Source organism: Engystomops pustulosus, chromosome 2, assembly GCF_040894005.1.
Source record: "Engystomops pustulosus chromosome 2, aEngPut4.maternal, whole genome shotgun sequence".
Classification (NCBI taxonomy): domain Eukaryota; kingdom Metazoa; phylum Chordata; class Amphibia; order Anura; family Leptodactylidae; genus Engystomops; species Engystomops pustulosus.
The window spans coordinates 128,502,448-128,529,780 of NC_092412.1; the positions used below are offsets into that span (position 1 = coordinate 128,502,448).

Consider the following 27,333-nt stretch of genomic DNA (forward strand, 5'->3'; position numbering starts at 1 on the left):
CGGCTGCAGATGAGTGCGCATGCGTAGTGTACTGAATAGAGGCGGTTTTGCGTTCTGCTCTTGAGTCATGTAACTTTATGAAACACTGGCTTCCAGCTAAGGTCTATAATATCGACTCCCACAAACTGTAATGTTACCAATACAGTGTCTTATAAAGCCACTATAAAACATTGAGTCAGTGTCATGTGACGCCGGCGCAGGAACTCCTCCCATAACAACGACTAGGGCGTTCCTAGCGACAGCAGACACAGGGGTAGCTTGTGTCGATATACGAGTGGACGTGGGACCGGTGTAGTGTATCCCACGACGGTAAGTACATGGTTGTAGGGGCTACTGCACACTGAGCCTTGTACTGTATGTACCTCCATTTACTTCCAGATGTATTCTATAATACTTCATACAAATCAAACTGCAATGGTGCATCCTATAGAGCCGTGTATCAGAGGGCAGTGTGCTGGTCAGTGTTTCATCAGTATCTGAAAGCTACAGCAGAGGTGGAGAATAAACATGGAAGTGCTCTCTTCATCATCAGCTTTCTCTGTGTGGGCTCCACTACTAGTTTTGGAATATGCTGATCACTATACTGGAGTCTGATTAGGCTTTAGGATGACCTGTGAGCAGTGAAGGTATTAAGGAAAACTGACACTCTTATTGGGACCTGACAGCAGCTCCTAAACCACATCAGTGCATGGGCATTGTTAGGAGGTGGCAATCGACTACTACAGTATAATCCCTATTATGCCCTTCCAGAGAAGCAGTATATTAAGAATATATTTACAACAACATTTCAGAATATGGTATCCTTGATCAGGGCACTCAAAAGATAATAATAAACAATGTAAAAATTCTTAACATTTCTCTTTACTTGGTGACCAAAATTACTATGTCTTTTTGTTATGGGACCCAGGGGTGTAGTAAAAATGCTATACTCACCATAGGCCTCTGTTTGTAAATATAGAGGCTCAGCATCAACTTGCTCCAACAACAATTGCTTTAACCCCTTCAGGACTCAGCCTATTTTGGCCTTTAGGACGCGGCCCCATTTTTCAAATCTGCCCTGTGTCACTATAAGTGGTTATAGCTTTGGAACGCTATAAGATATCCAGGGGATTTTGAGATTGTTTTCTCGTGACACGTTGTACTTCAAATTAGTTTAAAAATTTGTATGATATCTTTTGTGTTTAGTTATGAAAAAAATGATATTTCGCCCAAAAAAATTCTAAATTCTCTACTTTTGAAGCAGATAGTCATAGCACCCAAATAATTTCATAACTTACATTTCCCAAATGTCTGCTTTATATTGGCATGGTTTTTGTAATATTCCACTTATTTTACTAGAATGTTATGAGGCTTAGAATTTAGGTGCCGTTTTAAACTTTTTTTGAAAAATCACCAAAACCCGTATTTAGATGGACCTGCTCAACTTCCTGTATACACTCAAGTATAAGCCGACCCGAGTATAAGCCGAGACCCCTAATTTTACCACCAAAAACTGGAAAAAAACTATAGACTCGAGTATAATCCGAGGGTGGGAAATGCATTGGTCACAGTCCCCCCCAGTATATAGCCAGCCTGCCCCCAGCAGTATATAGTCACCAAGCTCCCAGTAGTATACAGCCAGCCCCTGTAGTATTCAGCCTGTCCCATGTAGTATACAGCCAGCCACCCCTAGTAGTATACAGCCAGCCCCATGTAGTATACAGCCAGCCAGCTCCTAGTAGTATACCGCCACCAGCCCCCTGTAGTATACAGCCAGCCTGCCCCCTGCAGTATACAGCCAGCCTGCCCCCTGCAGTATACAGCGAGCCAGCCCCTAGTAGCATACAGCCAGCCAGCCCCTAGTATTATACGGCCAGTGTGCCCCCAGTAGTATACTGCCAGTCTGCCCCCAGTAGTATACAGCCAGCTTGCCCCCAGTAGTATACAGCCTGTCTCCATGTAGTATACAGCCAGCCTGCCCCATGTAGTATACAGCCAGCCAGCCCCCAGTAGGCCCCCCGCGGCTCTTCTTCTTTCTTCTGTCATGGATGCAGCCATGTTTTCTTCTAGCAGGCGCATACTATGACGTGGCTGCTGCTGACGTCATAGTATGCGCCTGATGGAAGAAAACATGTACGCATTCATGACAGAATAAAGAAGACAGAAGAAAGAAGAAGAGCCGCGGGGAAGAAAGAAGACGGGACGCACCGACATCTGGGAGCCACGTGGAGCATTGGGCCGCCGGAGGGTGAGTATGTAAGTTTTTTTTTTTTTTTAAGTGCTCGTAATAGACTCGTGTATAAGCCGAGGGGACGTTTTTCAACACATTTTTTGGCTATATACGGTAGTATATACGGTAGTATATACGGTAATTGACTGTGAGAGGCCTAAATACTAGCAAGAATAGTAAATTATCCCATTATGGAAACAACACACCTCAACACACTTCTCAAAAAAGCACTTTTAAGAAGTTTGTTAACCCTTGAGGTGTGTTAAAGGAATTAAAACAAAATGGAGGTGCGGTCTCAAATTGTAATATTTTTGGACAATACATTCATTTTGGGCGGAAAATTAAACATTCGTAACGGATTAAATAAAAAAAAGGCTCCGCAAAATGTAATACCCAATTTTTCCTGAGTACGCAGATACCCCATAGGTGCTGGTAACTGCTGTATGGGCGCACAGCCGGGCATAGAATTCCTTCAGAGCAGATTTGCATTGTCACATTGCACAGGCTATAATTTTTTTTTCTTTTTTAAATGTGGGTTTATTTTTTGCCACATGAGATGCACTTTTCTGGTATGTAATTGTCACGGGTGGTCCCGCGACCCATATCACCCGTGCTGCTCTGCCCCCGCCAGCGCGTCTCACCTGTCACCGACTGCAAGGGCGCTCGCGTGGCAGCTTCTCAAGATTTAAAGGGCCAGTGCGCTGTTAATTGGCGCTGGTCATATTGCCTAATTCTATATAAGCCTGCCTCTTCCTGCAAGCCCTGCCGGAACTTTGTGCCTCACAGCCTGAGAGAAAGCTCTTCTGTGATTCACCTGCGTTCCTGTGTTCCTGAGTCCCTCCGTGTTCCTGTGTTACCTGAGCTCCCCCGTGTTCCCTTCCTGTGTACCAGTGTTCCTCCGTGCTGCCGTCCTGTGTACCAGTGTTCCTCTGTGCTGCTGTCCTGTGTGCTGTGTTCCCGTACCCATCTGCTTGGACCTCCTGTTGCTGACCCCGGATCGGACTCTGACGTAGCTTCTCTGCCGCCTACCCTGACCCTGTGTCTGGACTCCGACCATGAAATTGCCTGCCGTTCCTGTACCTCAACCTTGGCTGCCACTGCAGACAAGTCACGCCTGAGGAACGACCTGGTAGTACCACGCTGCAGCTTGTCCAACCCGCTTTGCGGTGGGCTCTGGTGGAAACCGGGTACCACTTAGACTCCGGTCCCAGGTAGTAATATTGGGGCATCTATAGCTACTTGATGAGATTGTATTAACTCTTTGTCGGTGGAGAAAATGAAAAACATACATTTTTGGTAAGATTTTTTGTTTTTTTGGCCATTCAACACACTATGGGGGTCATCGGGTTACCTGAATATTACCGTTTTGCATCGATGTCTTATTTGCATGTTGTAGTATTATGATTATTAAGGATCAGAAGTTTTACAATAGCATATGCCCTGGAGCAAGGCAGGCACTTCAGCTGTCTCTATGCTGTTTTATATAGTGCTATGGACTGAGGTGGTTATAAACCATTAAAGGGGTATTCCGGGAATATGAACGTCTGACACAAAAACCCATGATGATATAAATAAATGAATACAACAATACTCAATGTCATTAGTCACAAAACGGAGCTTAAATAATTTGATTTTATGATTTACACAATTTATGGCCTCTCTAAAGTAGGTGGAGTTATCACTAAGATGGCCGCCACTGGAAACTACAAGTTCCATGATCCTTTAGTTCTCAGTAACTCCTCCTCCCTCTTATGCTCTGCTCCCAGTGATGATATAACAGGTTTTCTTGCTCTGTTACCATAGTAATGATGTGTAACTGCCATCACCACAACAGAGGCCATACTGGATGAACTGCAACCAACCGACTACAGCCAAACATAGTGGTGATCACATGACCCTGCCCAGGCAGGTGCAGGACATGTGATGTGGACATGTGACCAGCAGCCATCTTCTGTCCTGCAACGGACCGCCCGGAGGAAATTAAAGGGGTATTCCATGAATCGGCATAATTCATATACAAGTGGGCACTCAAAATATAAGCTAATGTGTAATTAGTTGTTATTTAAAATTTTGCTCCCCTTAGCAGAAAATGCTGATGACATAGACTGTAATGAAGAATTAAAATGCTACTGGCCCTTTAATCAGTCCGTTAATTTCCTCCGCGCGGTCCGTTGCGGGAAGAAGATGGCTGCTGGTCACATGTCCACATCACATGTCCTGTACCTGCCTGGGCAGGGTCATATGATCACCACTATGTTTGGCTGTAGTCGGTTGGTTGCAGTGCATCCAGTATGGTCAGTGTTGTGGTGATGGCAGTTACACATCATTGCTATGGTAACAGAGCAAGAAAACCTGTTACATCATCACTGGGAGAAGAGCCTGAGAGGTAGGAGGAGTTACTGAGAACTAAAGGGTCATGGGACTTGTATTTTCCAGTGGCGGCCATCTTAGTGATAACTCCACCTACTTTAGAGAGGCCATAAATTTAGTAAATCATAAAATCAAACTATTTAAGCTCCGTTTTGTGACTAATGACCTTGAGTATTGTTGTATTCATTTATTTATATCATCATGGGTTTTTGTGTCAGACGTTCATATTCCCGGAATACCCCTTTAAGGGACTGATCAAAGAGCCAGTAGCATTTTAATTCTTCATTACAGGCTATGTCACCAGCATTTTCTGCTAAGAGGAGCAACATTTTAAATAACAACTAATTACACATTATCTTATATTTTGAGTGCCCACTTGTATATGAATTATGCTGATTCCTGGAATATCCCTTTAACCGTTTAGATGAGGTAATCAGATTACAGCATCTAAAGAAACAGCTCCCCCAAGTGGATAATGGAGGAAATGTTCCAGTTCCTCAGCAGCCTCATGAAAATAAAATGCATTTTATTTTAGGAGAATCAAAACTCTGATTGATCACAAAAGGCAAAGGGTGTTTTAAAAAAAGAAGTATGTTCATAAAGGCATTCCATTAACTCAGTGCTACTTAATATACTGTGAACAGTGGCAGATTAAGTGTCCCATGGGTCCTTGTTCACAAGGGCCCATGGGACCCCCAGCATCCAAACCAACATGTGCCCAGATGTTAAGACTTAGGTACTACTCTATATACAGACGACCCCTAGTTACAGAAAGATCTCTCTGCCCCCTGTGATCTCCGGTGAAGCTCTTTGGATGCTTTACTTTAGTCCCAGGCTGTAATAATCAGCTGTAAGGTGTCTGTAATTGTTTTATTGATAATCCTTGGACCCATTACAGCAAAACATTTTGAAAATCCAATTGTCACTTTGTCACAGTTCTGACTTCTGACACACAAATTCAACTTCAGAACAAACCTAAAGAACCTATCTTGTACGTAACCACCTGTACTCTATATACTCTATATCCTTAATCTTGTACTGTGCATAAAAATAATTTAATGATTAACTTCAAACATGCTCTTATAACCCATCTATTTAGGAAAGCCAATCACATTCCCAAATGTCAACAGTAGAGCCCCCTTTAAAGAAATGTCCACAGCAGATACCCCTTTACAGAAATGTCCACAGCAGATGCCCCTTTACAGAAATGTCCACAGCAGAGTCCCCTTTACAGAAATGTCCACAGCAGAGTCCCCTTTACAGAAATGTCCACAGCAGATACCCCTTTACAGAAATGTCCACAGCAGATACCCCTTTACAGAAATGTCCACAGCAGAGTCCCCTTTACAGAAATGTCCACAGCAGATACCCCTTTACAGAAATGTCCACAGCAGAGTCCCCTTTACAGAAATGTCCACAGCAGAGTCCCCTTTACAGAAATGTCCACAGCAGATACCCCTTTACAGAAATGTCCACAGCAGATACCCCTTTACAGAAATGTCCACAGCAGAGTCCCCTTTACAGAAATGTCCACAGCAGATACCCCTTTACAGAAATGTCCACAGCAGAGTCCCCTTTACAGAAATGTCCACAGCAGATACCCCTTTACAGAAATGTCCACAGCAGATACCCCTTTACAGAAATGTCCACAGCAGATACCCCTTTACAGAAATGTCCACAGCAGATGCCCTTTTTAATGTAATGTCCACAGCAGATGCCCCTTTAAAGAAATGTCCGCAGCAGATGCCCCCTTTGAAGAAAATGTCCACTACAGAGATCCACCCTATTAACGAAATGTCCATAGCAGGGTCCTCCTGAAAAAAAAAACCCTCTATACTCACCTCCGTCTTCTCCTCTTCCTGCGTGTACACAATATGAGGTCACATGGCTGGACAACACCGTTCGGCTACGAAGAAGAAGCCGGAGGAAAGTTTAGATTTTTTTTAAAGACTTCATAGGTATGGGCGGCCAAAGCCAAAGGTGCCTAACGCCTGCCGATACCACCTATACCCATTGACCCCCATTGTGAAGCCAGTTGCTATTTGGTAAAATAGCTTCTTTTTATTTCCAGAAAAATGGCTGAGGTGATATTATGTACGGCAACAGAACTCTACAACATTCTCAACCAATCGACTAAATTCTCTAAACTTGCCGAGCCAAATTATTTGTGTCTTCTAGGTATGTATCGGAGACTGGTAAAGCAGACTTTTTTTAATCAGAACATTTTTCATTTTTATTGTGGTTTTTTAACATTTTTACAAACACACTGTTACACAAAAACCAAAACAGTAAAAGCATCCCATGACCCCCCCCCCCCCGCCTGATTCCCTACAGCAGACAGATAGAAGCCCGATTTTTGTCATTACGCAAGGACCAATTGTCAGATCTGTACAAAGCATATCTAGAAAGTAAGTGACCTAGTAGTAAAGCAGACTTTTAAGATTATAGATTGTTATTACAAGTTCATACAACCTCCACAGATGCCCCAGTCCATTTGGGACACTATACCAACTATACGTTACTTACTGCCCTGCATCGTATTGTTCCTACAAAACAATAAACAAAAAATTTTACATAAACATTGTGATGGGGTCGTTCAAAGTAACTGATTAAGCAGGGAGATGCCATCCCTGCTAATCAAGTGATCCCAATTTCCACAGGTCAAACCTGCACCAATGTGATATTCATGACCTATCCTAAGGACATATACAACCCAACAAATGTCAGTGTTATTCAGTATGGTATGTATTTTCTTTTTTTCTATAGATGCACGTTCCAAAAGAGAGTACAATGAGAGTCACATAATTACTGCAAAGAGAGCTAAGCAGGTACTATTAAATAATACACTGGGAATTTTCCATCTCACATCTCCTTTTTCTCTTCCTTTGCTCTATACTACTTGATTTTTTTCTGGAAGAGTCGATGGTTATCTGTTTGCTTGTCTGTTTTAGAAGTTCAATGTTGTTTTAACTTCATCACCCACTCCCTGAGTGTAATAGACAATTGCAGATCTTGATTTTTCTGCTTTTCATTGTTTGTTTAAGAGTTGTCTGGGATTTATTTAATTTTTACTATGGGCCCCTGGCAGTATAAATATAAAAACTCACTTCACTGCACTGCAGCATGGCAATGGTAAACAGAAACTAATTGGCCTGCTACAAAAATATCCTTTTTTACCAACTATCGATAGATAGTGATAGTAATAAAATCTTATTAGTATCAACACAAAGGTGAGTTAAAATCACATTTAACTCACCTACTTGTTGATACTAATAAGGTATTGTAAATAGCACTGTATAATATATATGTATATATATATATATATATATATATATATATATATATATATATACGATTATAAATAGTTGGTAAACAAGGATATTTTTGTCGCTTGACTATACCTCTTAGGATTTATTACCATCTGCTATTTGGGTCTACCTCCTGTGATGGCGTTTGTATATAGAGGCAGCGAAGCAGCATTAACAGTGTATGCACCCACCACACTCAAAGGCTTCATTCACGTGGCCGTTTGGTCACCCGGACCGAATTTTGGGTGTAGGATGCAGCCAGGTGGGGATGGAAGGGGAGTGAGCCTTCCCCTCTCCATTGCAAGCCGAGTGCCCACACCGCAAAATAATGCAATATTCCGGTGAGACACTGTGTGCACACCTCACCATGACCGTATGTCATAGACTTCTATTGTGGCTATGATCTGGTCACACAAAAGGCCACAATTACGACTATGTGAATGTACATATCCTGTATACCTTCTTTACACTGCCATTCAGGCTTTGTACCTGAGGTTTCTTTTTCAATTTTTATCATTTATTTCCAAAGGATGAAGATATGCATTTCCTCTTACCAGAGTCTATAGAGTTGGACTGCATGAGGTACTGTGTAGTATATGACAGTCGGACTGATTCATTGGATGGTGATGGTAAGAGGTTGATATTTAATACTTTAATAAAATACTACATTCATAAAATACTAATATTTGAACATTGCCATCACTTCACAGGCCAAGCTATACAATGTGCCAAGGTTATGTCACAAGTCACTCGTCTTCCAGTGCGTGTACTAAAAGGAGGGTATGAAGAATTTTCTGGATATTACCATTTCTTCAGGTCTCAAAAGGTTTTTTGGATGCCCCAGGTAATTGCTAAAGGAGGGTAAAAAAAATAAGCACAACCGGCTATGTCTATATGTACAGGTTACAAGCAGAATCTTCTAGTTCATACTCTTCCTCTTCAGCTGGCTGTTGAGAAACAGGTGTAGGCATAGCAGGCATTTTTGAAGTAGAAGGTTGAGGTTCTGAAACAGATGTTAACTTTTCCACTACATTTGTTAGTTTTTTAATTAGCATCTCAACTTGATAGAAGAGACATAGAGTCTTCCTGACCCACGTTCTCACCCACCCACGTTTTTTTACGTAATTGTTTTTTATATGATCATGATAACACTTTCCTACAAACTCCAAAAAACATACCGGTTGCTTAGATGGGAACAGGGACTGATTTGGCAAGCTCTGTGAGAGCTATATAATGATTTATTATTAATGACACATTTTTAAGAAGGCTTAGGAGCCTACAGGGTATAACAACATAAACAGAAAAAAACGGTTTCAAAATGGTAATCATAAACCTTGTCTCCCAAAGTAATCCAAAAGAGGAGGGACTGGCCAGACCTGGGGCTTCAGAAGGATCTACAGGCAGAGGTACATCAGGATTTCCAAAGGGGTAGAGATGATGACACCAGGAGCAGAGCTACATAAGCAGAAACCTGCTAGTACGCCAGTAGCCTTTTCAACCTCAGGGAGTCCCTCTTGCTGGATCCTGCACCCATGCCTGCCATGTTGGCGTCGGGTATCATGCTTCTTTCCTGCAGGGCTGCCTGCATGTAAGAAAGAGGAAGGCAGCCTCCCTGCACCTTGCAGGTGAATCCTGTAGCTGCTCGATCGTGCCATATCCTCACTACCAGGTTCTGCTTATGCTAAGGGACAGGAAACAAAGACCGGTGAGGTAAAAGGAGCGTCTGAATTTAAAGGGTTCCGGACTATGTTTCCTGTCCCTGGGGGTGAGTTGCCACTGTGGAGACGTGGAGGCGAAATTTTGTTACAATCTTTCTCTGTGCTACAGTCATTTCTGTTCTCCAATTATGTTTTTTTTGCAAAATGAAGGTTCTCTGTTGATATACTTTGGTTATTTTGTAAAACACTGTTCTAGTGGCATGGTATACCCTTTACAAAAAAATTATTCAAATGTTGATCAATGAAGATTACATTATTTCTAAAAAAAATCAAGTAAGCATACATTGCTCTCTAATTTTGATCTCCAGTGAACAAGTGTTTTTATACTTATCTTGGATGTCAAAGAAACACGTTAATAAGCAGGAAGCATCATTTCCATATACTGAGCATAGTAAATAGAAGCTGTAAGTTATATTTTCTTGTCTTCATTTATTACAGGAAATTGATGACTTTCGACCATATCCTATTGAAATTATCCCCGGATTGTTATTCCTTGGTGATCTACAACAAGCAAGTAATAGACACATACAAAAGGACTTGAAAATTAAATCTCATGTTAATGTGTCACTAGAGCCTACAAATCTGTAAGTAATAGGTGTAAAAGACACTACCTCTCACTGGATTGTTGCGCTGTTTTCTCGGATAACAGCAAATGCACTGTACAACAGCAAGTTTACCAGAATTTAGCCCTGTGAGTATATGGCATTGGCATGGGCAGTTTGTTTGTATGACAGATTTACATGTTATATAAAGTGCAGATATAACTGCTATATAGATATAAATAAATATACATGTAAACTATTTTATATAAATTAACATGCACACAGGGACATACTACAATAAGAAAAAGCTCTACCTTTGGATTATTGAATTATTTGATTATATTTAGCTGTTTGAACAGACCGGGTTTTTACATGCGCTGTACATTTTGAGGGTGCGATCACAAAAAAAATGCGGCGGTTTTTCCGAATCCGTCGGGTTTTCATTCGGCCACGAACCAAAACCCCCACTCCCCCCCGATTTCCGTCGAGTGCATGCCAGCGCCGATGCGCCACAATCCGATCGCGTGCGCCAAAATCCCGGGGCAATTCAGGGAAAATCGGCGCAAATTGGAAATATTCGGGTAACATGTCGGGAAACCGCGAATCGGGCCCTTATTAAATGACCCCCAATGTGTGAACGCACCCTGAAACAGTGGTGAAAGCGATTGTAGTGCTGTCCGCCTAACTGCCATCACAAAAAATTGTGTAAGAAAATCGCATGGATCTTTTCCTGACACATATTAGTACTTCACAAGTCCACTAAGGTGGTATTGAGAGGACTCACAGCTAAAAATAAACATATGAAATCATAAACATATTGCTACGTATTGCTGCGTCCTTAAATCCCCGACCTATCCACAAAGTTATTCCAACGTTGAACCCAGTAATGAAAAATATCACCCAAATAACAGCACTTTTGTGCCATCATGCAACACCTAGGTTTTTTTTTATATAAAGGTCATACAGTCCTCAAAATGGTAGCAACGGCACATCTAACAAAAAATTACAGCTTTGTACACCTAAGTATGAAAAAGTTGTTAGAGCAAGAAGTGAAATTAAGTCATTTGTTTGATACATAAGTTTTTAGTTTTTCAAAATGTATTAAAACAAAATGAAACCTTTACAAATTTGGTATCCCGGTGATCCCTCCCACCAAAAATTAAGGAGACGTGTCATTTTGAGTGCACAATAAAATATGTAAAAACATTTTTTTTCACCAGTTTCACAGTATTTGGAATTTTTTTTCCCACTTCCAAGTACATGGCATGGAATATTAAAATCTGTCGCTACAAAGTACAATTTGTTACCTTATACACCTCTTTACACAGAAAAGGCAGAGTGTCAGCCTATGCATGTGCATAGGCTGACACTGTTAATACCCAGCAATACATCAGTATTGCAGAGTATTATCATGAACAAGCAATCGGATGATTGCTTCTTCATGTCCCATGATGAATCAGGTAAAGAATGTTAAAAAAAAAAATGTTTTTCAATAAAAAATAACTTTATAAATCACTAAAAATGCCCATAAGCCCCAAAACATATAAAGAGACATATAACGCTCAAAAAAAGTCTAAATCATAACACAAACCCCACATATATAGTATCAACGCGTCTGTAACAACCGTTAGAATAAAACTAAATAACTATTGAACCCGTACGATGAACGCAGTAAAAAAAAACTTTAAAAACCCGCCAAAAATTATGATTTTTACCTATTGAATCCCACTAAAAATCTAAAAATGCAATAAAAAGTGATCAACAAAACATATGTACGGTACTCCAGAATTATACTGTTGTGATGCACAAATGATAGATTTTCCCCCACATTAGGGTTTTATTTGGCAAATTTAGTAAAACATAAGAAAAAATATTCATGTCTGGTATCCCCGCAATCGTATCGACCCTTAGAATAAAGATAACATGATTATTAGGCTAAGAGTTCCTAAATTTTCAACAATAGGTGATACCAACCCCAAAATGGCAACACTGGAAAAAGCATCTCATCCCTCAAAAAAAACGCCATCACAGCCCCAATAACGGAAAAGCGAAAATGGGCCAATGAGGAAACTAAAATCCTTACAGCTGCAGGGCGCTCCTTCCCTTCTGCGCCTCGCTGTGCGCCAATAAAACAAGTAACGGCTGCATGTGGGGGTGGGGCTCTGTACTCGAGAGAGATTTAATAACAAATTGTATCGTGGGTTTTCTCTTTTTATCTTTTGGAAAAGTGGACATTTTAGTGCTAAATGAACGTATAACCGGCAAAATTTGACCATTCTAAATTTCACCTCCATTTTGATTCAATTACTATGAAGATCTCAAGGGGTTAACAATCTTCCTAAAAGCTGTTTCTGATGGCTTGAAAGATTTGAAAATGGGTTGGTTATATAGGGGGGTTTTAATGCTAAATGTGTAAAATTTTATTTCAAACTGTATTTATCCCCAAAATAGTCAATTCTGAAAATATGGAAAATCGATATTCGATTTGTAAGCCGCGTGACCTCAAAATAAATTATCCAGATATTTCAAAAATTGTGAAAATGTACAGTAGACAAATGGGAAATGTTATTCAGGAAGTTATTTAGGTGGTAAATCTATCTGCCTGAAAACGCAATGATTTCGAATTTTGAAAATGGCAAATTTTTCTAAAAATTCATAATTTTTTCTTTTTTTTGTAAATAAACGCAAAACTTACCAGCCAAAATTTACCACTAAAATGAAGTACTACATGTGAGGGGAAAAAAAATCTCAGAATTGTTTAGATAAGTAACAGTGTTCAAAAGTTATAACCATATAAAGCGACGCAGGTCAGAATCCAAAAAATAGGACTGAGCCTTAAGCTACAAAATGGCTGCGTCCTTAAGGGGTTAAAGGACCAATGTCACTTTAAAAAATCTAACCGGCAGGCAGAGGTCCAAAAGCAGTCATAGAAGTCACAAAGAGTCTGCCTAATGATAAAAATCCTCAGAATTTGCAAGTAGAAAACAACCTGGAACCAATGGAAACATTGAAGTGTTCTCTTCAAAGAGTTGGAACTCCATTAATCTAAGCTGGTGGCCTACCCCTGGCATTTAAAAAACAGCTTTACCTTTAGATGGGGAAAAAAGTCACATGAAAGCTTGCTTCTCTATCCTACTCTAATATCAAATACTGTCTATCGAGGAGGATGGGTGTTGGAGGATCTGAAGGGATAAACACACTGCTCAGTGGCTCTAATTAGGGCTGCACAAGGTATCGAAACCTTGATACTTGTTCAACAATTTCATACATTTAACGGGCCAGCGGCAGACCAGGAACCACGTCATCAGGGAAATATCAGGAACTGGCCATATATGGAGTTTCTATATCTTCCAGGGCTTCCCCTGACAACAAGGTTTCTAAATTATTTTATATTATACAATTAAATATTTTCTTACCCAGACAGGATTTGAACTCACAACCTTCACTCTCTACCATGCCATAGAGATACAGCACCTCCATTCACCAGTCACTAATGACTTATTGGTTGTCAATGGGAGGATTTGATCTGACTAGAGTTTCCATAGAGTAACAAAAGCTCAATGCACTGGTATATAGAGATGGATATTCTCAGAGATCTCTCTATATATTACAACATTATCTTATTTTTTCCATAAAATTAATACAGTTGCATTGAATTTATAAAAATGTATAAGACACAAAATAAATTATACATTTCCATGGCAACCTTCACAATACATATGAAATGTGGTCATAAAATGTAAACACCCTTAACATTGAATCCAGATAATACTTTTATTGTCTTAAAAGTTTTGTATCAGTATCAAGTATTGTATCACACTCAAAATTCTGGAATCAGTGCAACCCTAGCTCTAATACCATACTGCTACCATATTGGTACATTGAAACTTTTTCTTTATAAATAAAAACATATGGAAATTTCAAGAGGCTGTATTTGACAATAACAAAAGAACACCAGGTGTCTTTGTTTTGTTGTAGCTGTTTTTTGTTTTAAATAATTTACATATTTTTGTCAGGCCTCCTCTAAATCAAAACATGCATTTCTGTGTCCACAAACAGGTCCACGGTCTGTTGTTTGCAGCCAGTGTGTCCTCCAATGATTGTAGAAACTGATGCCCGAGCCACAAACAGAAGTATAGGATTTGCTCTTAGTTTTAGGGCTGCAACACACATAGAAATGCATTGGTCCATATGGTAACTGTGAAGTAAGCAGATAGCACATGCATGTAATATATTAATACAAGAACTGTTTCATGTATTGTCCTAGTTTTAACGTTTGCTTTAAACTTGTATTTTCAGTGCTTTGCCAAGTGGACAAGAATTCCACATTCCAGTGCCAGACTCCTGTGATTCAGATCTTCTGCAGTTTTTTCCAAATGCTTGTAAATTTATAGGTACAATATATATTTTATACTACGACTGCCATTTACTGTTGTGATTTTGACAGAATGATAATTTTTATTGAAAGGCTTTGCTGTGGCAGCCATATGAGACACACATAAACCTGGAGATGTATGCTTCATGGCTGCTTAATTAACAGGAAGTAATTGATTGGGCATCATTGAGTATTATAGTCAACAAGAATTGAAATGCATGTGGTGCAACGCAATGATATTGTGATGTCATAAAAACAAATTGTGATGTCACAATCCCCATGGCATTGTGATGTCATAATTGTTGTGGTGTCACAATGGGGTAAGGGGATATTACAATGGAGAAATAATGTGTTACAATGGGGAATTTTGATGTCATAATGAGGCACTATGATATCACATTCGGAAATAGTGATGCAAAAATAATAATAATCTTTATATAGTGCTATCAAATTCCGTAGTGCTTTACAGATTCTGGGGAATATATAAAAATATCAAGACATTACAGAATAATAACAGTCACATGAGACAATAGGAGTGAGGGCCCTGCTTGCAGGGGGTGATAAAAGAGGTATAAGAGCTTGGTCCAGTCATTTTTATAAGGTAATGGAATGAAAATAATTTATTAAATAAAAATGCTGCTGCTTGAACCAGCCATCAGCCGCCATCTTATGTACAAAGTCAACAGTCAGTGGGACCGCAGCAAAGCCTTTTGTCCGTATATCAGAGAAGGAGAGTACCCAGAATTGGTTAATAAATAGTTAAAGTTCCATGCAGTTATTGAGTGCGATAGGCCTGCTTAAATAAATACGTTTTAAGAAACATTTGAAACATTGGGGGTTGGGTAATAGTCTGATAGACTGGGGTAGAGCATTCCAGAGCAGCTCTGGAGAAGTCCTGGAGACGTGCCTGGGAAGTTCAAATTTGCATCCGGTTAGAGTGAGCAAGACCGTTTATAACGGTATAAAGGAGAGGTCAGAGTCCAGCACAACCCCAAGACAGCGGGCCTGCTGCCTTGGAGTTACAGTGACATCACAGACAGAAATAGAGAGATCAGGGTTAGGTCGGTTAGTAGATGGTGGGAAGACAAGAAGTTTTGTTTTGGAAGAATTAAGTTTCAAGAAGAGAGAGGCTGTGATTTTAGAGACGGCAGAGAGACAGTCACTGATATTCGGCAGTAAGACAGGGGGCAGTATAGAGGGAAAAGAGAAGAGGGCTTAGGACCAATCCCTGAGGAACCCTGACAGTGAGAGGAAGAGAAAGGAGATACTTGAATGTGCAGTCAGAGAGATAGGAAGAAAACCAAGAGATTGCAGTCCGTCAGGCCAATGGAGCGTAGCATCCTGTAACAAATGCTGCAGAGATATCCAGTAGAAACAGGAGAGAATAGTGCCTTTTGGAATTAGCAGTGAGGAGATCATTGAAGACTTTAGAAAGAACGGAAACCAGAACAAGGGGGGAGTTAGCAGAGAGATAGCAGTTTAGTCGAGAATAGACCAGGAGTTTGGAGATGAAAGGGAGGTTACAGACTGGTCGGTATTTTGATGTCACGATTAGGCATTATGATGTTATAAATAACCATTGTGATGTCAGAGAAAGATTTTTTTTTATTATTGGAACTTTGATGTCATAATGGGCATTGTGATTATATGACATGACAGTGTGGTGACATAACAATTCCTTATTGTAAGGTCACAATGCCCTTTTTTAACATTGCAATGCCTCTTTGAGACATCACAAGGCCCCATTATTACATCACAATTCTTTCTGACATCTTAATGTCCCTTTGTGACACTGGGGTTGTTCTGATGTAGCCAGTATTGTGATGTCATGATTGAGCATTATAATGTCTTAGAAAGGCCATTGTGATGACCTTCTGATGTCAGAATCTCTATGCATAATCTGTGTGCGCTATATAAAGAATTATTATTATTATTAGGATTTCATCCTAATACGTTGTGTTTCTTTTCTTAGATTCTCATATGGCAACAAACTGTGCAGTTCTTGTCTTTTCCAAGTTAGGGATAAGCCGCAGCAGTGCTCTGTTAATAGCATATTTAATCCATTACAGAAAATGCACACTCCAGGTAATTTGAATAATTGAACATTGCACAATGCTAAAGAAAATATTTAATTCAGTATACAGGCGGTCCCCTACTTAAGGACACCCAACTTACAGACGACCCCTAGTTAAAGACGGACCCCTCTGCCCAATGTGACCTCTGGTGAAGCTCTCTGGATGTTACTATAGTCCCAGGCTGCAATGATCAGCTGTAAAGTGTCTGTAATGAGGTTTTATTGATAATCCTTGGTCCCATGACAGCAAAAAATTTTGAAACTCCAATTGTCACTGGGGCAAAAAAAATTTTGGTCTGGATCTACCATTATAAAATATACAGTTTCGACTTACATACAAATTCAACTTAAGAACAAACCTATGGAACCTATCTTGTATGTAACCCGGGGACTGCCTGTATTTCCATCCAGACTGGTTTAAACACTGATACCTTTCCTTTTGTGTGTGTTGGTATGGAATACTATGTACTATGTATATGTGTTCATCGATCTAATCTATCTATTCTTTGGATTTTTCAGGAAGCTTGGAACCACATTCTTAAGTGCAAAACAAATATGAGGCCAAACAGAGGATTTGTAAAGTTGCTGTCTGAATGGGAAAAAGCTATTCTAGGGCACCAGCTTACCGAAGTAGCTGACCCAACATTTTAATGATCCTGTCATTACAAAAACGTGCTCATTTGGGACAGACATCCCACTTTTCTAGTCACCATTATCTAGTCTATAAAAACAGGTTATAATGTACATTGGATGTAATCAATAACACTATAGAACAAGAAAGAAGGCAATCGATTATTACGTACATCCTGATCGCAGCAAGGCAATGTATAGCAGCAGATTGGAAGACGGCACAAAAATTAAAGTTAACAGAAGTCTGCAATAGAATAAATATGTACAGGCACTATGAGATCATGTTGGTGACAAATTACACGCACCTTCTTAGAATTAAAGATAAATGGGTCTTATGGGAGAAGTCCCCCTTCTTTTTGGACTGACTCTGGGCCCTGAAAGATCCCATAAAGTGTCAACCCATTTTGTAAGATTCCCTAAAGTGCTCAGCCCATCCTGTAAGGCCCTTTAACCCCTTAAGGACGGAGGGTTTTTCGGCTAATTTCTCGCTCTCCAACTTCAAAAATCCATAACTTTTTCATTTTTACGTGTACAGACCTGTGTGAGGGCTTATTTTGTGCGTAACAAATTTTACTTTCCGGTAATGTTATTTATTTTAACATGCCGTGTACTGCGAAGCTGAAAAAAAATTCCAAATGTGGAAAAATTGAAAAAAAACCGCACATGCGTCACGTTCTTGTGGGCTCAGTTTTTACGACTTTCACTCTTCGCTCCAAATAACACATCTACTTTATTCTTTGGTTCGGTGCGATCGTGGTGATACCAAATTTATATAGGTTTTATTGTGTTTTAATACATTTTCAAAAATTAAACGAATGTGTACAAAAAAGAAAAAAAATTTTTTGCCATCTTCTGACGCTAATAACTTTTTCATACTTTGGCGCACGGAAATGTGTGAGGGGTCATTTTTTGCGAAATGAGGCGACGTTTTCATTGCTACCATTTTGAGGTCTGTGCGACATTTTGATCATTTTTTATTTCATTTTTTATGTTATGTAAAAAGGTGTAAAAGTCGCATTTCGGACATTTGGGCGCCATTTCCCGCCTCGGAGGTCACCGCCGGCCGTAACCGTTTTTATATTTTGATAGATCGGGCATTTTGGGACGCGGCGATACCTAATATGTCTGTGATTTTTACTGTTTGTTATGTTTTATATCCGTTCTAGGGAAAGGGGGGTGATTTGAACTTTTAATATTTTATTAATTTTTTTTATTTTTTAAACTTTTTTTTTTCACTATTTTTTAGACCATCTAGGGTACATTAACCCTAGATGATCAGATCGCTCCTACCATATACTGCAATACTACAGTATTGCAATATATGGCGTTTTTGCAGGTCTTACATTACAATGAGCCACTGGCTCATTGTAACGAACCTGCATAAACCATGTAGCCTCGTGTCAAGAGAAGACCCGAGGCTACCATGGTAACCGATCGCCGCCCCCCGATGACGTTCGGGGGCGTGGCGATCGAAAAAAAGATGGCGGCGCCCGCGCGCCGCCGTCTTTTAAACGCCGCCCGCGACTTTGCGGGCGGCGTTTAGAGGGTTAATAGCCGCGATCGGTGCAAGCACCGACCGCGGTTATTAGCGGTGGGGGTTTTGTGCAAAATGCAAAAACCCCCACCTCTGTATGAAGAGGACTCAGCCCGTGAGCCCTTTTCATACATCCCTTATACCTCTGCGCCGTAGAGCTACGGCGCAGAGCGTTAAGGGGTTAAAGAGGTCAGCCCATCTGATGCAATAGAAGGGTCATATCTAGCCCGACTTGAAAATAGTTATTTAAAATACGTGATTAAAAAGATTGCCCCTCCCAGACTGCAACCGCAGAAAGTTTTTTAATGGTGTATTGTTATATGTTTGTAAATGTATTTGTAATTTTGGATGTAGCTAATTGTATTTTTGCATTTCCAATCTTTCTAAAAGCGAAAGCTTTTTTATTTCTCCATTGACAGACTTTTCTGTTACAGAAAGATATATCCACAATGTTTACTAAAATAAGTGGAAACTGAAAAAAGTAATATGCATAAGGATAAAAAAAAAAAAATTTTGAGAAAATCCCTACAAACAAACGATTTCTATAACTCTCAATGAAACTTCTGCAGCCGGTATTTTGAGTTTCAGCTGCAGTTTTATAAAATACAGTACGTAGGACACCCATATGTCTACGTAAAGATTGAAAAAAATGGTTCATTAAGGCATCAGTGAAAATTCACTGAAGTCCGGAAGAGAAAACCAATCTGTATGTGTCCATAAACCATAATGGCTTCAACGCTAATCCACTCTTAGTGAGCCATACCTGTATAAAATATAGTGGGCTGGCAAATGATGACTCAGTCTTGTCCTGCCCCAAATGTTCTGGTCTCTTAGTCAACCCACTCTAAATATGTGCCACCATATGGTTCACGTTCCTATAGACTTCTATTGGGGGAACGGGACAAAGTACAGGCAATAATAAGACATGCTCTATATTTTACGTTCTCTATTTATGTCCATCTCACAGTATGGTGGGCAATACGGCCATTAAAATGGATGACCATATTAAAGTGAATGTGGGATTATGTTACCCATATGAATATGGTACAGTACGGCTGCAATACACTCAAACATATTGTTTTGCCATTGCCATTTCTCAACATCCTCTCCTTTTATAAAAATAGAATTACCAGGTTACTACTGTATCTGTAGGAATTGCAGTAGCTGCTTACCTTCATATGAAAAGATGGGATTACTAGTAGTCATCAACCTTACTTGCCATGTAAAATACTTCATACTTGTTTCTGCTGCCGCTTAACAAAGTCCCATGTAAGTCTAAGTTCACGAAACGTCGGGGGGATTCCGACATGTCCTTCTAATGTATGGCACATATGTATCCCACTGTATGCTTGTACAGTGGGATACATCGCCTGGGGACCCCTCCTCCCCTCTGAATGCAGGGTAAGGAGTGCACAATGGCAACAGCCGGCAATTGTTGCTTCCAATGTGTGGGGTGTTTGCGGTGTTTCTCCAGTGATATCACTGTCCTTATATAAGTACTGACATCACTGGGACCTACTCCTGCTGAGCGACGTATGCAGTCAGCGAGCCTGCTGAAAGGATGCAATATGCTGCATCAGTTCCACATAGGCTTCTATTACCTAAGCTGGTCGCACACCTCCCCCTGCAGGAGGGAGCAGGATGAAAAGACAGAGCTGGCTATTTTTTTTTTAAATAATTTTCTTTATTTGACGAACAACAGAACAGATTACAATAACATTAGTTCACATAGTGTTTCCAGGGCAGAAGCTGTCAAGTAGAAGAAAATCTAAAAGCTAAGTGTCTTAGGATAAGTAATGACTATGGGATATAACACTGAAAGAGGTTTCCGCACATCATTGTGAGGTTTAGAATCAAAGATTGTGCAATCACGTTGAATCTGCCTGTCCATCCGACCATGATTCTCCAGCGAGGGGAGAGTTAGAACAGTAGGCCCCCGTGGCCCCATAGTGGCCTGCCAGGGGCACAAAGAATAAGAAGCAGAAAAGAATAAAGGAAAAGTTCTGCATTTTGCCGGGAAAGGCCGGCAAAGGTGCAGGGGGAGAATTGAATAAGGGTATGGGAGGAAGAGAGAGGTGATAAAAGAGGGGAGTGAGGGGAAAGAAAGGGGGGGGGTTGTCTCAACCAGGAGGGATGAGGGTCACGCAGTGCTTTACAGTAGCTCCCTATATTCGGGAGATAGCTTAAATTGGATCCAGGGTTGCCATGTTTTGAGAAACGTATCATGTGTACCATGCACAGAGGAGGTGAGATCTTCCATATACATCAGATCATTCACCTTCACTGTCCACATTGCCATCGTCGGTGGTACTGTTTGCTTCTATAAAAGTGAGATGCAGGCCCTCACAGCAATGATGAGAAAAACGAACAAGAGATTTCTTGTATCGCTGCACAGACATATCACAATGGTGGAGGAGGAAGAGGGCAGGTTCCAACACGATTGACTCTCCGCACAAGCGGGACATTACATTTCCCAGGTCGAGCCAGAACTATGATAGAACTCTGCAGGACCAGAACATATGTAGGAAAGAGCCCTCCTCCTCACCACATCTCCAACAGATCTCAGAGACTTGAGGAAAAATCGTGTGTAGCCTAGTGGGTACTCTGTGCCATCTTGCCAGTAATTTGTAACCTGCTTCCTGGTAGCGAGAACTGATCGTTGCGTAGTGGCAGAGTTCATAGATCCTGTCCTTTTGTTCGTCCGTCAGTGACATGTCTAGGTCTTCCTCCCAACGCTGGAGGTAAGGAGGACCTGGGTTGTTTGGAATTGACAGTAGGCATGAGTAAGATGAAGATAGTGTATGTCTCAGGCCAGTTGTGTTGCCACATAGGCACTCAAAAGAGGTTTTCTCTGTTGTGTACTGTTCGCAAGGGGGTAAAGATGTCAAGTAGTGTCTAAGCTGTCCAGCTCTCCAAATACCCAGGGGGCAGGGATCTGTTTGTGCAGTCAGTTCCTGGGTTGTGATCCAGGCCGTGTCCTTAGTGAAGTGTTCCGCTCTGAAATTCCCAGACCTCCTCCACTGTTGGAAGACTATTTCTTCACAACCAGGCAGGAAATCGGGGTTACCAAGGATCAGGGTAAAAGGAGATTTCAGTGGCAGCAGTCTCTCTCGAACTAACTTAGACTGGCATATCGACAAAGTAGGGCCAATAGTAGGGTGGCGTTTCAAGGGTAAGGTCTTAGAAGGTTCCAACCAAGGTAAGACCTGTAGGGGCGTTTGAGTAAAGGACTGCTCTAGTTGGGCCCAGGGTTTAGAGTTCTGATTACAGCACCAGTCAAGAACCCTCGCCATGTGTGCTGCATTATAGTAATTCGAAGATCAGGGAGTCCCAGACCACCCGACCTTTTAGGCCTAAATAAGGTTGCGCGACTGATCCTCGCTGGTTTGCCTGCCCATACAAAGCCATGTTGTAGGGCGTTCATCCTGCCTTTTTGGACGGATGCGACGTATAGTGGTCAGACAATATTGCCTTGTCTGCCACTATATGTCAATGTATACGCTAAGTCCATAGAGAAAACCTGATATGAACCCAGCCTAAAATAAAGCTCAATTTTTTTTTTTTAACTTGTAACAAATCATTCAGCTCCCTACCATACAGACTTGTAAAAATATATCCTATCATACATCACTCTGTGCCTGCACTGCTTCATATAGTCCCATGTAAAATACATCACTCCCGTCTTTTTAAGGCTCCCCTCCCAACATAAAGGCCCGAAAGAGGTTAATACACCCATGATACACATATGTTATACACAAATACAGTTTTCTGGTGTAGAAGCAGTGAAAGAATCACAAATTCTTGTGCAGTGAAAAAATATGTGAATTTAACAGCGACTATGGCTGGACCAGGAGTAGCTTTGCCTAAGCCTCTTGATGTACCTGGAGACACGGGAGGGGGGGGGGGGGGGCGTGGCAGCTATCATTCACCTGCACAAGGTATGTACATGTTATTATTACACATACAGTACATATTATATATACACATGTGTACAGTATTGCCACACCAAATACTCACAAACAGCATAAACACACATACATACAGTATATACACACCATACATATAGTACCACATACAGATATACAATAAACACATACAGAAAACATTAACCCCGTATCACCACTAATATACAGTCCCAAGTAAAATCCTGCCCCTGTATCACCACTAATATACAGTCCCAAGTAAAATCCTGCCCCTGTATCACCACTAATATATAGTCCCAAATAAAATCCTGCCCCTGTATCACCACTAATATACAGTCCCAAATAAAATCCTGCCCCTGTATCACCACTAATATTCAGTCCCAAATAAAATCCTGCCCCTGTATCACCACTAATATACAGTCCCAAGTAAAATCCTGCCCCTGTATCATCACTAATATACAATCCAAAGTAAAATCCTGCCCCTGTATCATCACTAATATACAGTCCCATGTAAAATCCTGCCCCTGTATCATCACTAATATACAGTCCCAAGTAAAATCCTGTCCCTGTATCACCACTAATATACAGTCCCAAATAAAATCCTGCCCCTGTATCACCACTAATATACAGTCCCAAGTAAAATCCTGCCCCTGTATCACCACTAATATATAGTCCCAAATAAAATCCTGCCCCTGTATCATCACTAATATACAATCCAAAGTAAAATCCTGCCCCTGTATCATCACTAATATACAGTCCCATGTAAAATCCTGCCCCTGTATCATCACTAATATACAGTCCCAAGTAAAATCCTGTCCCTGTATCACCACTAATATACAGTCCCAAGTAAAATCCTGCCCCTGTATCACCACTAATATACAGTCCCAAGTAAAATCCTGCCCCTGTATCACCACTAATATATAGTCCCAAATAAAATCCTGCCCCTGTATCACCACTAATATACAGTCCCAAATAAAATCCTGCCCCTGTATCACCACTAATATTCAGTCCCAAATAAAATCCTGCCCCTGTATCACCACTAATATACAGTCCCAAGTAAAATCCTGCCCCTGTATCATCACTAATATACAATCCAAAGTAAAATCCTGCCCCTGTATCATCACTAATATACAGTCCCATGTAAAATCCTGCCCCTGTATCATCACTAATATACAGTCCCAAGTAAAATCCTGTCCCTGTATCACCACTAATATACAGTCCCAAATAAAATCCTGCCCCTGTATCACCACTAATATACAGTCCCAAATAAAATCCTGCCCTTGTATCACCACTAATATACAGTCCCAAGTAAAATCCTGCCCCTGTATCATCACTAATATACAGTCCCAAGTAAAATCCTGCCACTGTATCACCACTAATATACAGTCCCAAATAAAATCCTGCCCCTGTATCACCACTAATATACAGTCCCAAATAAAATCCTGCCCCTGTATCACCACTAATATACAGTCCCAAGTAAAATCCTGCCCCTGTATCATCACTAATATACAGTCCCAAGTAAAATCTTGCCCCTGTATCATCACTAATATACAGTCCCAAGTAAAATCCTGCCCCTGTATCATCACTAATATACAGTCCCAAGTAAAATCCTGCCCCTGTGTCGCCGCTAATATACAGTCCCAAGTAAAATCCTGCCCCTGTATCACCACTAATATACAGTCCCAAGTAAAATCCTGCCCCTGTATCACCACTAATATACAGTCCCAAATAAAATCCTGCCCCTGTATCATCACTAATATCCAGTCCCAAATAAAATCCTTCCCCCTGTATCACCACTAATATACAGTCCCAAGTAAAATCCTGCCCCTGTATCATCACTAATATACAGTCCCAAGTAAAATCCTGCCCCTGTATCATCACTAATATACAGTCCCAAGTAAAATCCTGCCCCTGTATCACCAGTAATATACAGTCCCAAATAAAATCCTGCCCCTGTATCATCACTAATATCCAGTCCCAAATAAAATCCTGCCCCTGTATCACCACTAATATACAGTCCCAAATAAAATCCTGCCCCTGTATCATCACTAATATACAGTCCCAAGTAAAATCCTGCCCCTGTATCACCACTAATATACAGTCCCTTCCAGGTAACATTCCTCACTCATACGCCCTCTCTGTCCCATCACTTTCCGCTATCTTGTCCCTCTTCCATAGATACACGTGTAGGCAGACACTGCGCCTCCTATTACATGTGCAGTAGTGTATGAACCGCCGCCCCCTCACAGAGAGGCCCCGCCTTTTCCCGTGACATCACACCTACTAGGAGCTACACGCCGCGGATTGGCTGAGCACTAGGAGGTGTGCGCGACATTGTTATTGGTTCCAAACAATAATCAGGAAGTGGCGTGGTAGCCGCGCACTAGTCTCCAGTGAGGACAGCATGACGTCCGCAGCCCTACCAGACTGTGTGCGGGAGTGGGAAGAGCTGCAGCAGCATTACAATGACATCCAGGTGGGTAACTGCTGGGCCAGAAAGCTCCATCCACTGCGGGTAGTGGACCCTGTGCAGTGTGACACAGGCCCCGCCCTCGCCCTGCAGTGATTGGTGGAACCAGGGAGAGTGAGGTTTTCAATTGGCAAAGATGAGAGCATGTCATCTGAAGTGGTCGCCCTGGTAACAGTCTGAGGTCCAGCCTGAGCACGGCTAATGCGGCTCCTACATGTGTGTGTTTACATTGATGTGATCTGTCTGCGTCATCTGCAATCATGATAGTTCTGGGGCCGCCCAATGTCAGCTCTTATTTGTACAAGATGTACACTTGATCTCTCATCTCTCAACAATACAGCAGGCAAGAAGACAGACGAGAGCAGGTGCTCATGTGTGAAGGTGCACTCAGTTGTGGTTACTGCACACTGCTGCTGTATAATGTCTTTCTTGTATGTGTGAGCTGGCCTTCCTCTTCAGTAAGTGTATGGAAGACCATAGCAGCTAGCCAATATGCTTTCAGGGAAAACATATACACATATTGACCCAGAATCCTAGGTACCCATTTACAATCAGTGTCTTAATTATTGGACCTGTGTTTGAGCAGGGCATTTATTTTTCAGGAACAGGCAGTGCATGATTAGAACCAGGATCATGTGGAAATATTCTCCAGCTAGTGTTCAGCATAAAGATAAGAGGAACTATTACTGATGACTGTCATTGAGTCCACAGCTGTGATGACACAGCATACAACTTTGTACTTAATCTTAAAGGGAACCTGTCACCAGCTTTTACACCACTAAACTACTAGTACCCCAAGGTAGGGTGTAAAATGTACTTTCTAGAATTTCTTCTTTTATGATAAAATTCACCTCTTATACATAAAAAAAAAAATTACTTTCAGGTCATATACAAATGAACTAAAAGAGTCCAATCACACAGGACACTTAGGGACCTCATTTCCTGCAATCTCTGGTGCAAGAATGGCAGCTGCAACAAAAAAACTGCAAAATGTTAATATCTCTGGAAGGAACGACACTGTCCCAAATGTATGAAAACTGGTGTAATCTGTGTAACATGGCGCAAACACTTTATAAATACATCTGCAAGCTCAAAATACTTTATTTTAGTGCAAACTTAGACCCAATAATACATCCGGGCCGTTGTCAGAATCTGCTTTAAAACCAAGAAATCTCCTTTAAAAGCAATACTTGGTTTTTAACACCTCACCTAGCATAAAGGACAAAATAATGACATTTTAAGACATAAAATAGTGACATATTAAGCTGGTTTTAGCTGTCATTTAACCTTTTGGAATACTTTGCCCTCATTGAGACAACTTTTATCTTTTAGTTTCTTATCATGCTAGAAAGGATAGGAGGATGCGGATTAACCACTTCTTGACCTTACTAGCTAATAGTACACTTTAAAGGGATTGGCCACTTTGTTTTATGTTTTTTGTAATGTGTTAGTGTGGGCGGCAGGATATTAGGTAATTTACCAATATACATCTATTAAATGTTCTGCATCACTTTATTGATATGTAAAGTGAAGCCTCCTGTCTTTTATCTCATCAGCCAGACAGTACTGTCCATAAAATGGCCTCGGATGGAGGGTCATGTGATCTCTACCTGTCAATGAACAATCGCCCTGCCAGGACATTGATCTTATATTTATGAATACTATAATAAGGTCCTGACAGGGGATAATGACATGACCCCATTTTATGGTCAGGAATGTCTGGCTGATGAGGTAAAAAACAGATCAAAAAAAGTGGTGCCGAACTTTTAATAGATTAATACTGGTAAATTACCTAGAATCCTGCCCCCCACACTTACACACACATTACAAAAAACATGAGGTAAATTAGCCTTTAAGTTTCAACACTGGAACATGTCTGCTGCAGGCGCCCTTTGCCCTCATTAATATGCAGTTATGTGTAAGACTTCTCACAATGTCTTCACAAAGGGCAGCGAGACTGGCACAGATCCCCTGATATTGGCTGGTCTAGAAAAGTTGTTAAGAAGAGGTTCATCTTACACTTTGACTTTATTTAGCACAGGGCATATTTAGAGGATAATCACCTTATGTCTCATTTTACATGCACTGTTTCTATTCTGTGGGGAACATGTATCATTTGTTTCCCTTTTCCACTTTTTAAAGTTGCCTAAAGTCGGCAAACTTTAGCATTGTTATGTATG

At 40.8% G+C, this 27,333-nt stretch overlaps 3 protein-coding genes across 7 annotated transcripts in view; 2 read left to right on the plus strand and 1 right to left on the minus strand.

Annotated features, from left to right (window-relative positions):
* Positions 1 to 27,333, minus strand: part of MDH2 (malate dehydrogenase 2) — a 313,892-nt gene that overhangs the window by 6,227 nt on the left and 280,332 nt on the right. The window lies entirely within an intron of this gene.
* STYXL1 (serine/threonine/tyrosine interacting like 1) lies at positions 14 to 17,403 on the plus strand. 3 transcript variants are annotated; one of them, XM_072136381.1, is made up of 9 exons: positions 14 to 296; positions 6,651 to 6,757; positions 7,346 to 7,407; positions 8,417 to 8,516; positions 8,598 to 8,731; positions 10,044 to 10,189; positions 14,447 to 14,541; positions 16,495 to 16,607; positions 17,116 to 17,402. In XM_072136381.1, exons 2-9 carry the CDS (start codon positions 6,655 to 6,657, stop codon positions 17,245 to 17,247), a joined length of 885 nt encoding a protein of 294 aa, XP_071992482.1. In that variant the 5' UTR covers positions 14 to 296; positions 6,651 to 6,654; the 3' UTR covers positions 17,248 to 17,402. The 3 variants fall into 3 exon arrangements, with proteins under 3 accessions (XP_071992482.1, XP_071992481.1, XP_071992480.1); XM_072136380.1 differs by having other exon boundaries at positions 14 to 309; positions 8,417 to 8,731; positions 17,116 to 17,403; XM_072136379.1 differs by having other exon boundaries at positions 8,417 to 8,731; positions 17,116 to 17,403.
* The window catches only part of TMEM120A (transmembrane protein 120A), a 34,755-nt gene continuing 32,397 nt past the window's right edge, over positions 24,976 to 27,333 (plus strand). The window contains exon 1 of one of the 3 annotated variants that reach the window (XM_072136361.1): positions 24,976 to 25,159. In XM_072136361.1, the coding sequence (XP_071992462.1) occupies positions 25,088 to 25,159 (72 nt within the window). In that variant the 5' untranslated portion in view covers positions 24,976 to 25,087. The other 2 variants (XM_072136362.1, XM_072136360.1) reach the window with 2 other exon arrangements.